At 34.5% G+C, this 16,223-nt stretch overlaps 1 protein-coding gene across 6 annotated transcripts; it reads left to right on the top strand.

The window, feature by feature from the left end:
* Positions 1-314: 314 nt before the first annotated feature.
* Positions 315-14,720, top strand: LOC129243947 (putative transcription factor SOX-14). Of its 6 annotated transcripts, none has more exons than XM_054881438.1 (3): positions 315-395; positions 2,902-3,127; positions 11,036-14,720. In XM_054881438.1, exons 2-3 carry the CDS (start codon positions 2,963-2,965, stop codon positions 12,527-12,529), a joined length of 1,659 nt encoding a protein of 552 aa, XP_054737413.1. In that variant the 5' UTR covers positions 315-395; positions 2,902-2,962; the 3' UTR covers positions 12,530-14,720. The 6 variants fall into 6 exon arrangements, with proteins under 6 accessions (XP_054737413.1, XP_054737410.1, XP_054737409.1 ...); XM_054881435.1 differs by lacking the exon at positions 315-395 and adding an exon at positions 1,263-1,654 and having other exon boundaries at positions 2,755-3,127; XM_054881434.1 differs by lacking the exon at positions 315-395 and adding an exon at positions 1,263-1,670 and having other exon boundaries at positions 2,755-3,127.
* Positions 14,721-16,223: the final 1,503 nt, after the last annotated feature.

Below are 16,223 nucleotides of genomic sequence, written 5' to 3'. Positions count from 1 at the left end.
TAAAATCTCACATATCTTTGCATTGCTAAAATACCCCGATTTATATGAAAATTTAAGAAAAAATAGCCCGATGCGAATGTGTTAAGCGGCCATTGCACTAATCAAGAAGATGAAGAGGACGGCCAAATTTTTTATATGTCATTCGGTCATCGTAAAAGGAATCACCAAAACATACGGCATAAGTTGTTGCAGAAAGTCAGCAAAGGATGTAGTATGTACATAGGTCCTATACCGTTTTTGTACAGATTCTTCCGAGAAGAGTTTCATTCGACCAAGACTTCACTGTATTTACAATGTTGTATTAATCTAATATACATACATACATATATATGTACGTAACAAGCCATTGCCCTGGTTGAGAAGTCTACACAGCTTTAGAGTCATAAAATAATAACGTAAGTAAACTGGTTAGAGTGGACAGTTGTATATGTACAAATGTATGTATGCGTTTGTATATGAGCGTGCCATGTGCATGTATATAAGTATGTACATAAGTATATATACATATATATATATATATATATATTATATTATATATATTATATATATCTACCCACAGTAAATGCGTACAAATAAATTTGAACAACGGCAGATGAACTTATCCATTTCATTACTTTTTATAGAATACTATATTAAAAATCATATGTTTTTCAAAGGTCTTAAACTACTGCGTTCTTATAAATTATTCACAACTTGCGTCTGTATTTACGATTGCATTGTATACTACTTATGTATATACGAAAAACACATGCAAAAACTTGTACACTTATAGTGTATGGATGCGGATGGATGTGGCTGCCATGCATACATATACCACGCTCATATGCATGTACTCGTGTGCGTTCTGCTACAAAACGCTTTGTCATTTCTACATATATAATCCACACGGTCCACACCATCTTGTTTTTTATTTGCACCCATAGTGGTATATGTGTTTGTATCTATTCTTTCAAATTACCCTTGTGGAAAAAATGCTGAAAATTTGTGGACTCTAAAATTGTTTTTATGTCCAATTATTTCAGTTGCAGTTAAAGTTTAATTAAAGTAATGTTTTCCAAATGGTTTACTTATATGCAAATTTTGTGAAATATGTACATGCCTTCAGTTCTTACCATCATACGCTGAGTTGAACCGTTTTCCGGTCTTCTCTAAATCACGTTTCTTGCTCTTGGTTCTTCCTTGCAACAACGTTTGGTGCCGGAGTATATAAAATAATGTTTTCAAATATCATTGCGCAAATAAAAACTATAAGTACCCGTAATTATATCTGCAGCACAGTTCAACGAACAGTGTATGGGTAGGCTTTCCCTAATGGGGCATTGCAGCACACACAATGACAATGATACCATATGATTACTTCTACCATATACAACGTTAAACAGCTGATTCAGTGCAAAAGCATCGAATAACAACACAACAACGCTCTACAAAGTCACAAAATTGCAGTAGAAACTGTTGATTATTTTACTTGTCATATGTACGGCGGACTGCAGTCGCAACTAAACTATTATTAGTGTTCTTATTGTAAATACGTTAAATTTCAAATTAAATGTCGAGTTGAATTGTTACTAAATCGGTGCAACTATTTTGAAACACGTAGTGCTGGTTTCTAAAAATGAGAATTAAAGCCAACGAGCCAATAAAAACCTACGACGTTCGTTTATACATATGTACATATGTGTATACTATAATATGTACCTAAATAATGCACTATAATGTAAATAAATAAATAATGGAGTAATCATCAGTATTTGGATTTAGATATGTATAAAGTTTAGACTGGTGTGCATATGTACCTAAATGAATAAAGTAAAGAACTGCAAATTAAATAATTATTAAAACAACTTACGTATATCTGCTCCGCGTACGCGTTCTTGTGTTTACTCATTCGTATGTACATATGTATGTTTTTATAAACATAAATAAGTATTTGTGTGGTTACAAATTCAGCTGTATAGGGCCAGTGAATGCAAAATTACACATACACATGCATGTAGGTGCGCACATACATTTTCACAAATGCCTAGTATATAGACATGCAAGAAAAAATGCATGGAAACAAGCAAATGAAGATGACAAAACTAAAGAGTGTTTGACTACATACATATGTGCGTCGAAATCATTTATAATACATATAAATATGCCTTTATGTGCATATACTATATCAACTGCAGCGCAGGTACCATGTGTTCAAAAGAGTACAAAGTGATAAATTCGTTGAGTACTGCAAAAAGTGTTTTTTTTTTCAGAGAGCTGCACGCACAGACATACACATATATAGATGTGTCTACAAGTTCATACGTACAAATATACACATACATACATAGAGTGAATATGGAATGAATACAAATACTCGTACTTTACCTTGACTTATTATGACGTCGTTTATCAGTTCAACTGCAAATTCACAGCATTGTCGATTTGTTTAAAGCGAAATAGTATGTGCACACATACATTTGCGCATGTTTAAATATATTAGTTTATGTGTGATATATATGTATCTATGTGCATATACACGACATGTATGCATACATATGTACTTTTGTTTATAAATATTTTTTTTACCCCATACATTTCTTATAAGCAGCTATCGCTAAAGTGCTTATAGATGTATGCATTTATATATGCATACATATGTATGTATATGCACATATGTGCCTACATTTATACATACATATGTATGTACATACATTACTTCGTGTAAATGCATATCTACATACATACGTATACTAAATCCTATATCTACATATATAGTGGAAAAAAATATATTATGTGAAATCTTACAACAAACACATATGCACGTTATGAATCAACACTGCCAAATCTAAGCATACAGTAACACTTTGGAAAATATCAACATAAAACTCCGATTAAACAATTTTTACACAATTCAATTTTAAGTTTATTGTGAAAAACCGAAGATCGCTGAGCATGGAACATTAAAAATTTGAGTTTCAACGAAATGGATGATTTTAACTTGCACGCTCTTTTGAAATCCAACATGACCTCTCCTTGTGAACCTCAGGAAAACGAGTACAATAATGGAAACTCCAAAAGCAATGAGTTAGTTTTTGGGTCCCAACGTGTAAATCTGAATTCAAGCACCCCCTATTCGGATGCGACACAGGTAAGCGCGCGATAGCAATTTATTCCGGCCTAGCTGTTTTCATTTATAAAACACTTTATTACGAGATTTAAACGCCCAATATCAAACTGTTTGCAGTAAGGGAGTTAATGCATACATATGTATGTATGTATGTTTGAGTTTATATTGAGGGCAATAATTTATTTCTACATCTATTTTTTTTACTAAAAATTGGTGCAATAAGAAAACATTTATAAGATTACGAAAAATAAATAAATAATATATTTTAATTTATTTTATGTTTTAATCATCCAATATTTAGCCCTCGGATACGATAAAACAATTTGTGACAAGTCTGCATTCTGAGGTTTGCCATTGACGCCATTAGAATAAACTTTTTCGATCATTTCATGCTTCATGTGCACAGCAGACATCGGTTTGCTTCGAAAACGGTGCCATAATATTATGACCGTAACTTACGGAACGCCATCTTCAAAAAATTACGGGCGCTAACAGCGGTCCCGGTTCTGTGTTAAGTCAGAGTCCCCGTCACATTTGCTAATATTCATATTTCAGATCACGTAATACGTGAACGTACTGCATTTCACAGGTTTCGGTGTTACGACATTCGCAAACGCATCATTAAACGTATGCTTCTAAAAACTTAAATACTTGAAAATCTGTGAGGTGATTTAAAATATTGATACTAATGAAAATTAAGATTATACACAGAAATACAGAAACAATTTAAGTTAACTGAAATTGTAGTAAATAAATGAAAATTTTAAATAAATTTTGGACTTTGGAAATTGTAGGACTAATTAAAATAATTTCCGAAAATAATAAATCCGAAGTAAAAGGAGTTGAGTTGGAGAATGGTCGATATTATAATATACATATATGTATATATGTATATATACCATACATATACATATATAATTGGCGCGTACACCCTTTCTGTTTTGTTCTGTGTTTGGCCGAACTCCTCGGACTATTTATGGTGTGCGTCTTGATGTTATGGAGGGACCGACAGTTTTAAGCCGACTCCGAACGGCAGATATTTTTTCTGAGGAGCTTTTTCATGGCAGAAATACACTCGGAGGTTTGCCATTGTCTGCCGAGAGCGACCGCTATTAGAAAAGTCTTTTTCTTCATTTTGATGTTTCACCAAGATTCGTAGAGAACGTAGGCTCTCTGAATTCCGAATGGTAGTGACGCACCAACTCATTCTGCTACGGCGGCCGCCTATTTAATACTTCACAGACTATGCTCGGACACATGCCAATGATATGATATGAATGATTTACAAATGAACTTTCCAGCGCAACTAATGCGGAATGGCAACTAGACTTAATTTTCATAATTTAAGCGGATTAATCGGAATTTTCGATGGCAACATTGCCGAAAAATGACAGTTACTATATATTGCGAATGAAAAATAATAAATCTTTTAAATTTTAAAAGGAACAACAAGAAAGAGTGGTTGCAATGATAGTTTGCACTAACACGTTCGAAATTACATAAATTGTTTTGATATTTTGGGGAAGTGCTAAAGCAACTATGTATATCCGTATTTGTTGCCTATGGTCCATTTTTTATTGACAAAACTATCCAATATGCAAATCAGCTGTTCACTAATCCGCGTAATAACCGTCTGTCATACTATATATGTATGTACTTATACAATTTTAATCAAAATTTACTGCCCCGGTAATTCGAATCGACGCCGCCCTCTATATAATAAATTGAGCTGCCTTGAACATAAATAGAAAAACAAAGTCCGTTTTGATAGTTCAACGAGTTTTTTTAATTATTTTGATAATTCTACATTTATTGTGACTCAAAAATACAATCCAAATCGCAATGGAACTTGAAAACTATTGTGAGTTGAAAAGATTTTATGATAAGTTTACATTCGTAAACCCAATCAAAATTGTATCCCGTATCTTTTTCGTACGATTACCGATACTTTCAAGGATATGACGATTCGAGTCCATAGGAGCTCTTAGGCCGTCGAGGAGCTATGGCTTGACTTTCAAAATATGTACATACATTTCTGTGAATATGTGAGTGTTTTCATGTATATTTTTCAATGAAATCAAGACAACCAAGTAAGACCTTAGGATGTTATAACCTCTCTTTAAAAACAATGAGATTAACCACCTGCTTAAGGCGAATTCATTAAAGGTGGTGGCACTAGACTTACAACAACGTTTTGTACATTAGGATCTCACTACAATATAAAGCAGAAAAGAAAAACCAACCAAAGCGTATCTATATAAGGTGGTAGCATTCGAGCAACAACAACATATTTCGAATTAGGAATGTCAAGGGAAAGATAATAGAAGAATGAGTGACAAATAGATAAAATTAGTTTGTCGTGCGTTCACGACATAAGAACAACATTTTAAATTAAAGGCGAATTGAGGAAGAAGAAATCAACTATTCTAATCACAGCACCTTCTATACACCTTGGGACGATCCACGCTGTATATTGTCATTTTATTTTGTGTTGACATTCTAGTGCATACGGTGAAAGAAAAAAGACCTACCTCAGGTCAGGTTGTTGTTCGACCGCTTTTAGGCGGCTCCGCTCTTGAGGAAACCAAAGCTTTATGCTAATTTTGAACTCTAATTCTCATTCTAAGCAAACTGGCGTTGAGTAGATGTTTTCGTTCAGACCGTCCAAAGTAATCTTTCTTATGCTTTTTCTACTTCATTACCCTTATCTGACCAAAAAGCTCTTTGATTAAACTGAGTTTTTCCAATAAAGCAGATTTTACCACCACAATTGTAGCCAATCTCCGTTTCTTCATAGGTATTTTCTGTTTTAGGAACAAGAAAAAATGAGAAAAATTCAGATTTTTTAACCGTTTTTTTCGATAGAAGAAAATAGTTGCAATTGTAAACATATACGGTATTCAGGACGTGTGTACCAACACAAATAAGCAAAAAATGGAAAATAAAATATATATACATACATACATACGTTGCCCGTGAAATATGAAAAGTTAGCTCACTTGCACGTGAGCGCGGTTATAATTATGCACCCATACCTCGCTATATGACCGCTCTATATACTTCATTTCGTTATAACGGTCTTTTTTAATTATGATACTTTTTTGATTTACGCCATAAAATGTTTCATTATGCGGTCAATAGCTTTGTTTGGATTTTGTTTTCTTTTGGCATTATAATAAACATTCGGACGCGTTTTTAAAGCGAGGATCCCCAGAAGAACGTTTTGGTAAAAAATTATGAGGTCATGAGTCAACTCAATTAGGTGATTTGCTGAACACGAAGTTTAAAGTTTATAATGTCTTGTTATTATTATTATAATATTTTATTATTATTATTGTGTCGAAAATTTTTGAGGATCAATTAGAAAACGCAAATTACCGCTTCTAACCTTCAAAATGAATGGGGAAGTCTTTGGCTATTGATTTTGTCTTTCATATAAATTTTTAAAACGTGCTGATCCTTATGGTCCTGATAGTACAAAAATAAATTACAAAGAATGAGTTGATTTAAAAATGAAACAATTATTTTAAATATTTCAAACATCGACTTATTCGTGCATTTTATATTTCTGTAAAACCTGTCGTACACATGTGTACAAGGTGGCGCAAAATGAATCACTTTATGGGAAGATTGATAATTTTTGCCGTCGTCCGTGTACAGTGTAAGTGTGCAAAATGAGAAATTTTGATTTTAGTCGTAAAGCCGTGTTAACTGAGTGCTCTCTCACCACACAGTGTTGCCAAACAGTACAGTTTAAAATCATCAACAAAATAAGCTTACAAAATTTTAAATTTTTATTATATTAAAATAATTTAAAAACGATGTTTACTGCGTACAACTACAATTTGTACGTCAGTCCAAAAATGATAAAAACAAAATTGCACCCATCGGAGATTACGTGACGTCACATTGGTGTAGTTTTGCAGTGCCAAGCATTTGCTCTTCGCAATAAGTTTAGTGCTTTTTTAGACCCGAAATTTTTGAGTTTGGTGTTTGTTTCTTTTTTAATTTAAAACTACCAAAACTATCAGTTTAAACAAAATTTTGTATAATTAAAAAAAGGTTTAAACAGGCCATTCTGAGAAGATTTTTGTGCTATAGAAAATTTGTTGAATTTATAATAATAACCAACACAAACAATAATCGCAATCGATAATGTGACCAGATGATAAATAAAAAGTAAAGTTAAATAGAACTGAGTAAATAATTGAACTAATTAAAAAATACATACTTTTTATACAATTATAAACATCACATTTTAATGAAAAGAGGCTAGAAAAATGTCAGGAAGAAAGAACTAAAACTCCGAGGCCAGAGAAAAAAATGCTAAATCAAGTTACGAAAATGGTAATCTGGTCGCACCAATTGCACAAAGGTGACGTCACGAATATCAGCTAATATTGACAAATTCGCTTAGAGCAAAGTAACGGTACTACGATGGGTGCCACCTTGTTATTCTCTGCATCGTTCGTCAGTCGGCTTGTTTACAAATTATTACAATACTAGGGTTTAAATGCTAACCTCCCAGCGTCTGCATTAATACCACACTCACTTGGCTGAAAGAATAATTACTTTCTTTTCAAATACCATATTTCGTTGTTTATTTTAATTTTTGGAAATTTATTTAGCTTCACCGCTTTATGTTTTTGTTGGCAAACACAATCGTTTGACACTCTTCATAAACTTGCCAGAAGAAATACTTCGAAGTAAATCTTGTAACTTCTGACTAGGAAGAGTTGCTCAGTTACTCTCTCAAAAGTTTTTCCAGGTACAGCTTTTTTGAGTAAAGGAATGACTTCCTTTAAGTTGTGACTGAATCCTCTAAACCGGACTCGTAATATAATAGGTACCCTTGAGCACAAATGGGTATAAAAATGAAGTACCGCGTGTTAAATTGTGAAAGCACGAATGATAATGAATGCAGTTATTACTTTGCTTTCGCTTATTCTTCCTCATCACCTTATATTCTCCCATTCTAAACAAAACAGCAAACATTTAAATTTGGGGCAGGGGAACAAATAAGATTCATTTTTATAATCGTTTATGTTCTGCATTACTCAATTCTTATTCTCAGGCCAAAAATATGTTTATAAAAGTTTTAATGACAAAAAATTTTATTTCCAAAGCAGAGTAACGTTTTTGATTTTAAAACTTTAAATATTTTTTACGACTCTCAAGCACGTACATATACTTTGAAAATATTAAAAAAAAACATGTGGTTTGAAAATTTAATAAATAAGGAGAGACATTAATAATTAATATACTAGTTTTGATTTGATTGTCAGGTGCGTATTTACTTATATACTTATGCTATTTCGGATTTAAAATAATGGAGAATGCACATTCCCGAGTACTTACATACATATGTATGTAAAGGTGTACACATCTGTTGAATTGTAGGCTCTGGTAGATTGAATGACCTTTGTACCGTGCTCATACTGTTCTTTACTATGTATTTGTTTTTCTGGCTAAAGCTTTCCATGCAGGGTATAGTTGTACACCTACACGTGGTACATAATACAACTTGTATATACTCGCTTGCTAAGGAGCATTCACTTGCAGCAGAAGCTTTAACCTTTTGAATGTATACCTACAGTACATAGAAAATTCGGAGCTTTTCTATCGCGGCCAGTGAACTTCAAATGAGAACAATATGTGCAGACTTAAGTATGTAAGTACTAATACAAGTACATCTGGACATACATGGTTATGTATGAGTGTGTAAACTCGTAAATTTTCATTAGAGCAGGGCACCGAACTGCGTGACTAATTCGGGCAAGGACCGGAACCGCATTGTACAGATGTAGAATTAAAATATTTATAGCTGATAGTTACAATTTTGCATAGCTGAAATCATCTGATTTCCATCGCTAGTTTTGACGAACAGTTTTTTAAATATAACCTGTAGGTGCAGCCAGGACCGCCAGGAGAAAAAAAACCTGTGCGTGAATAAAAAACCCTGTCTGCCTCTATAAATACATTTAATTAAATTTGATAGATGCATGTAATGTTTCATGTAATTTCCATGTTGGGATTAGCTTTGTGGATATCTTCACATGAATTATTGCATCTCTCAATTCAGGGGACACATCTGATGAAATTTGCTACAGACTTTCGAATCTCATGTTCACCCAATTTTTTGAATTGCCACAAGAAAAAAAAAGTATCATTAGAATTTTACATAACATGAAAGAGATTAGAAATTTCTACAATAATCGAATTAAACATCCTAAATTGGAAATATCTTGAAATTGGTTTCGTTATTAACAACAATCCGCTTGGGAGCATAAGGCCTTAAAAAGGCTCTTCCATCGTACACAGCTCTGTCTGTTCTTTTAGCGCCTTCCCATATGATATCGGTATCTGCTAGCTCGCGCAATATCGACCTTCTCCAAGTATTCTTTGGCCGACTCCGAACTCTGCTCCCTCGCGGGTTCTAATCCAGGGCCATTCTCGTGATGCTATTTGGTGGTTTTCTAAGCGTGTGACCTATCCAGTGTCACTTTATGCGTTTGATTTGATGGACGAGTTCCTCATTTACCAATCTCCACAGCGCGTAGTTGCAGAATATTCTACATATGATGCGGAAGGATTTGTTAACGAAAAATTGTACCCTCTGTGTGATGGTGTTACAGACCAACCATGTTTCACTTCCGCACAACAATACTGGCTTCACACATGAGCTGAATATTCGATGTTTAGAACGCCTGGGGATTTGCGAATTCACCCATACTGTATACATTCGCCCGGGACACCGCCCTTGCTTTGTTTAGTCTGCAGTTGGAATCTTCATCTGCTCCACCGTCTGCCGTGATAGTGCAGCCGAGGTAGCAGAAGCTTTTGACAAATTCTACCATTGCGGTTGATTCTCATAGCTTTCGTCTTGGCGATAGTGACCTCCAACCCGACAGTGCGTGCCCGCTTGACTAGTCAGTCCCCTCTCGCTTGCACATCAGTGAGTTTGTGAGAGAAGAGGTAGATGTCATCGGCTCAGTTCAGCTCCGGAAGATTTCTGGTGAAACTCCATACGATGCCGCTTTTATGCAGGGTGAATTGGCTCAAGACATCGTCTAGGACGATGGCGAAAAGAAGAGTCGACAGGATAACATTGCCTTCCGCCTGCGTAGATCGTGAATGGGTCGCTGATATTTTCGTTCGGAGCTTCTGCAAAGGACGCTTCCCTAGTTCCCGTAAAGGCGGATTATCTTAACAGGCCAGCTATAATGAGTATCGTTTGATCAAGACGAATGTTTCTTAAAGCCAACGATCGGCACGTAAAGCGGGGAGCACCATTCAACTTATTGTTCTACTATGATGTAAAGAGTGTTGGGTTGGTCAACACAGCTTCGGTGAGGGTGCAATTCAGCTTGCTCGTCCCTTGAGGAGTGTTCGATACATTAAAGTCTGCTTTGTATGATCGTGGCTAGAATTATGTAGATGGCGTTGAGCAGGGTTGCTCCTCGCCAGTTGCCCTAGTCACGCAAATTGCCTTTCTTGGGCAGCTTCGCGATTATGCCTTTTGTCCAGGCCGTAGGCAGTGTTTCATTATCTCAGACGGCGGTGCTATGAGGATGAAGAATTTCCAGTACAATTTTCGGATCAGCGATCAGTAGTTCTAGCTGCATGTCATCTTCGTCCGTGACTTTGTTGGGCTTCAGCCTCTTAATTGCTTAATTCAAAATTAAAGTGTGAATAAAAAAGTTAAGGTTCCGAACTTTTTGGCTCCCTTAAAAAGCCTGGGCCTGAGAGATGAGAGTTATGGCTTATAATAACGGACGGGTGGACAGAAACTTAGACTTAACACATAAGAAATGGGCATGGTTTTTATTCGATCTCAATTATATTTATGTCTGATTTAACTTTATACATATATAATATTAAATATATATAGTTACATATGTATTTATAAATGTGATTTTTTTTTTTCAGACAAAAAAACACCATCCAGGCCATATAAAAAGACCAATGAACGCATTTATGGTCTGGAGCCAAATGGAAAGAAGAAAAATATGCGAAAAGACCCCCGACATGCACAATGCAGAAATATCAAAAGAACTTGGTAGGTGTTGGCAACTTTTAGGCAAAGAAGAAAAGCAGCCTTATATAATTGAAGCGGAAAACTTACGTAAACTGCATATGATAGAATATCCTGATTATAAATATAGACCCCAGAAGAAGCAATCGAGATGTTTTACTTCTAGGAATAATAATGATAAACGCGAACGCGGAGAACAGAGTCAAAACAGTATAAAAAAGAGAATACCATCTGCACCATCTTCCACCGAGCGAAAAAGTAAACAAAGTATAGTTTGCAGCAATCAAGACGGAATTTACCGGCGGAACCGAAACTCGAGAAAAAATTTGGGCAAGGGCTCCTCCGTCAATACAAGAAAGCTTAACAAATTAAAAGACGCGATTACTTTTCATGATCCGGCTAAAATTTGTAAAGAAGATAATCCACTAAATTATCTACCAAGTACTTCAAGTGATAGGAACTTTTGCAATGATGCAATTATCTGTGATATCAACTCAGGGATTGTAGATAATTTACCTAGCATAGATCCCAATGACCCGTCCGATTTGAATCAACTCAAAAATAGTGCGGAATATCAACTTGAAGACGTTTTGAAAATCATTAATCCCGATCACTTTTTTGAAACGCAATTTGAATTTCAAAATAACAAAAATGAGTTTTCTCATGACAATGCACAAAACCATGAACAACAAGTTAATATAAATAATATTTCTCAGATCTCATGTTTCGAAAAGGCTAAAATAGAAAAAGAAGACAGCATTGTAAATGATGCTAATTTACATCTTGCCAGTCACCATTCGCATCAAATACAATATCCATATGAAACTGTTAAACTTCCTATTTTTGATTCTATACTATCTTCCCGAGATAACAAAAATCACTCAAGTATTATTAACCACCCAACTGACGATACAAATAGTGACATTATAAACCAATCGTTGTATTGCACGGATGAATGCATATCTGAAAATCAAGATTCTGCTATGCAACAACAAACCGTAACCATGAATATTGAAATTCACAATAGCAATCGTATTTGCGGAAATGTTGGGAACACTGGATTTATAACTGCCGATGATATGTATGCAATATCAATTCCTTGTGCAAGTGTTGACAGCGATTGTAGTATTTTAACATCGCCACATTCATCACAAATTGGGTTAAATAATATTAGTACTAACAGCGTGGTGGTGGATACGAATATTGCCAATATGTTTCCACTATTAAACACGAATCAACAACCTCAACCGGATACTCTCAACTCTTCGAACTACAAATTTTATGATACCAATGGAGCACTGCTTGCTTTTACCTATGACGACTTACCACCGGAATCCACAGGCAGCCACTTGGAGTTTAGCAACAGATATGAGTTTTCGAGTCTTTAAAGGGCGACAAATCCAACATTTGTTTTATATTTTATATCAAGACATCTTTATACTCTGCATGCATATGTAGATAAGATGAAGTATATTTTTAAGTAAATGTTTATTTCCGTGTAACATTTGCATATACGAAACCAGATAAGTAGAGTTATTAAGAGAGGTGCAACTGTTATAACGGGTAGATCATGAAATATTCAGATAAAAAAGGTATGCGTATGTACATAGGTATAATATAAATATATTTATGGATAAATTAAACTACTTTGACAACATACAATTCTAAATATCAGAGAAATATAACTTTTTCAATCATTTTTCTAGTATTCTGCAAAATTACTATAATTTTTCGAAAAATATGTTGTAACTAAAGAATCTTCCAAAAATGTACTTGCAGTAAAAATGTCTGCTTACTTTGGAAAATTAAAATTTTTTTAAAGCATACACAAAGTGTGCACTAATATAAGCCTGTGAACATTTGCAACTGAAGAAAGTTATTTTATTTTATTTTTTGTGATTCGCATTTACATGTTTTCGTATAAAAAACATTATTTCGTAAGAAAATGATCACCCCTGTGCAGGGCCGTAGAGAGCATATCCGGGCCCCGGGGAAAAATTGCAAATGCGGGCCCTTTCCAATTATGTCTAATTTATATAAATACGTATAATCTCGAGTCCGGGCCCCTCTGAAAACTCCGGGCCCGGGGGAAAAAGTATCCGATCGCTCCCCCTCTCGTCGGGCCTGCCCCTGTGTGTATTCGATTTCGCTACGAATTGAAAATCGGTAAGCTCAATTACGAGATGCCGTATCGTAATTTCGAGATTCGTAGACCATTTTCGAAATTCGTTCATAGTACGCAACGTAGCTTCCATTTTAAAGTATTTTAACGAAATTATGTAAATTAAATCGTACATAAACGTTTCTTAATCGAAGGTCACAGCAAATCGGATGCAGTGCGAAAAAAATATAGAATAGATGAGTAAAATGCCAGGCATTGCTCAAGGATTTGCGAAAGATTCTAAAGAGGTTGGGCAGATTTCTTGGGACCACTAACCAGGAAATTTAGCTTTATCGCAAAAAAAACATATTTCGGCACTTTTTCTTCCTCGTTCGTCATTAAACTTTATCTAGACTGGACACAATTTCGGCGCCCCAAAATACATAACGGTATTTTGAGTGCTTTGCAGAACGAAGACTGGGCTAATCCTACATCATGGTCATTTCCGACACCTTGTTGACAACTTTCTTCAACGAAGATCCATAAAACTGCCACCAATCGATATAGAGGAGTTATTTACGAAAATTTTACACTTGCCCAATTTCTTCCTCCCTAACGTCTAAAATGCTTTTGAGTGCGTTTTTGTTGAGGGGAAATATCTTCACACATCTTTAACCATTCATCATATTCACGGAATTTTTGGATGGCACATTTTCTTCTTCCTGGGACAAAAGTGAACCGGTTACAGAATACATTTTATTTTAATTAATGACGAAACTTCTTTACACATGATTATGGAATGCTGGTTTTAAAGCTCACTGTTTACTTTCAATAATATTTATTTATTTCTGTTAAAACAGCCGATTAAAAACTTTGAACAAGTTTTCTTTCTTGGCGACGCGGTGCTAGAGCTACGAACAGATTACTGCATAGGGGTGAACATTTTTTAAAATTTACGCCGTCTTGTTGCGGTTGCGACTGCATAGTTTGGGTAACCTATTCAGAAAAAAATTTGAAAGATTATGGATCTTCGAAAGATATTTCAGTTAAAGTTAATAAAAATATATGTATATAAATATAAAGCTAATTTGCATAACACGTCTGACGCATTAAGGAAACTAATTTCTTTAACATATTGTACTTATATGTACATTAGAGCGCACCGAAACAAAGTTCGCCGTGTAGTCTTAAAGTATTTTTGTAAGAAAGAAAATTTTTTTTTGTACGTACGAGTCCCCTTTTTATATTTTTCCATATATCTTCGGCATTTACAGTCGGATCTTAAAGTATAGTATATCCATATTATTGTCTCGAGACATGTTTTGTTTTTTTGCTTCAAAGTTTGTTGATCTCGAGTACCACGTTCTAGTACTTACCAAATTTTTAATACTTTATTACTTAATTTTAGTATTGCTATTCGTTTTGTCTGTGAAATAAATGTTTGAAATTAGTCTGGCAATTCACGGAAGTTGGGACGTTTTCAAATACAGTAGGTTCTGTTTTTATGCGGTAGATACGTTCCGCAAGAAACAGCATAAAGAAAAAACAGCATAAAAAAAGCTACTAGTTCTATAGTAAAACTATAGATACGTTTCAAATGCTAAAACCGCATAAATCTGAAATAATCGCATAAAAAAGGGCACTAGTCCCATATTATTACTATAGATACGTTCCATAGACCGCATGAATCTGAAATAATTAAATAAAATCGCATAAACAAAATATTGTATCTTTGAAAATTATATCTTTATATATCTTCCATACTTGTAGGGTTAGCATTTCTGATGCAATCTGTGATGAGTTTTTGCTTAGCTGGTTTAGAATCTTGTTTATATGTACAATTCCCCATAGGTCGACATGCATTTTGTAATTTAAAAAAAAACCGCACTATTTCAAAACCGCATAAAAAAAAGCCGCATAAAAACAGAACCTACTGTACTTTTCATCCGTCCATCCGCTTATCGAAAATTCCAAAATATCGCGTACTTTTCCTACCCCGAGAATATTTTGTTAATCGTGATAACGTACCCGGATCCGCTAGTACGTTCAGATCGCTTTACGAATGTTATTCTTAAAACAACGAGCGTTTTGTTATTGTATTTCATGAATCTGCCATATCGGCCACCTACGAATAACGTCAGAAATACGGTCAAGTTGAATCGCGCAGGAATTTTATCGATTAAAATTTCCATTTAGAAATAATCTTGATTTGATTTTTTTATTTTTTTTTATATCACGTTGTAGAAGTTGAGATTATCTGGTAGATAAGTACAAGAAAAGGTTAATTGAGACCAATGAACTTTGGAACAAAAACTTCTCGAGATAAAAACATCATTTTAGCTTGCAAAAACACTTTAGACTAAGGCTTATGTGTTTAAAAAAAAAGTTACAATAATTCAATCCAAAGCCGCAATTCGACCACTTATATACATACATACATTCATATATATATATATATATGTTTTATATATTGTGTACATACATACATACATAGCTTTCCTGAATATTTGTATTTTGCATAACTACCGTTCATTTCCTTGAAATAAATGAACGCCGTGGAAGAGGAACGGTAAATCAGGGGCATCAATAAGATAAGTAGCAGTAGTAGTTCTATAGAATATCAAACTCTAAAAGAGAATTGTAAGAGAAATGTAAATACACTTGGCTCGTATTTTGCAACAACAAAGTAAAAGGTAAACCAAGTTCGACAGTGTGGAAAACACATAAAATTGAAAAGGCCAAATCAGCCCTTCTGCTGCCACCTTATTGATGCGCCTTGCGTGAAATAATAATATAAAAGCATGGCTATTTACGTCGAAATTGATCATATGCGCTTCCAAATTTTGTCAATCATGCCACTACTACCAACTATGGAAGTTAACCAGACTTGCTTTTTCGACTTTGGACATGAATTTAACATACATATGTATTTCTGTTATACAAAGCTAACGACATGAGCTTCCAGGTGATTTCTAAACTTT

This window comes from Anastrepha obliqua, chromosome 4 (assembly GCF_027943255.1).
Source record: "Anastrepha obliqua isolate idAnaObli1 chromosome 4, idAnaObli1_1.0, whole genome shotgun sequence".
Lineage (NCBI taxonomy): Eukaryota > Metazoa > Arthropoda > Insecta > Diptera > Tephritidae > Anastrepha > Anastrepha obliqua.
The sequence above is the reverse complement of the archived record's forward strand: the minus strand, read 5'-3'. Positions and strand labels throughout refer to the sequence as shown.

Coding starts and splice junctions, on each gene's coding strand:
- LOC129243947 (XM_054881438.1), top strand. CDS start 2,963: ATGGATGATTTTAACTTGCACGCTCTTTTGAAATCCAACATGACCTCT. Junction 3,128..11,035: donor CCTATTCGGATGCGACACAG/GTAAGCGCGCGA, acceptor TTTTTTTTTCAG/ACAAAAAAACACCATCCAGG.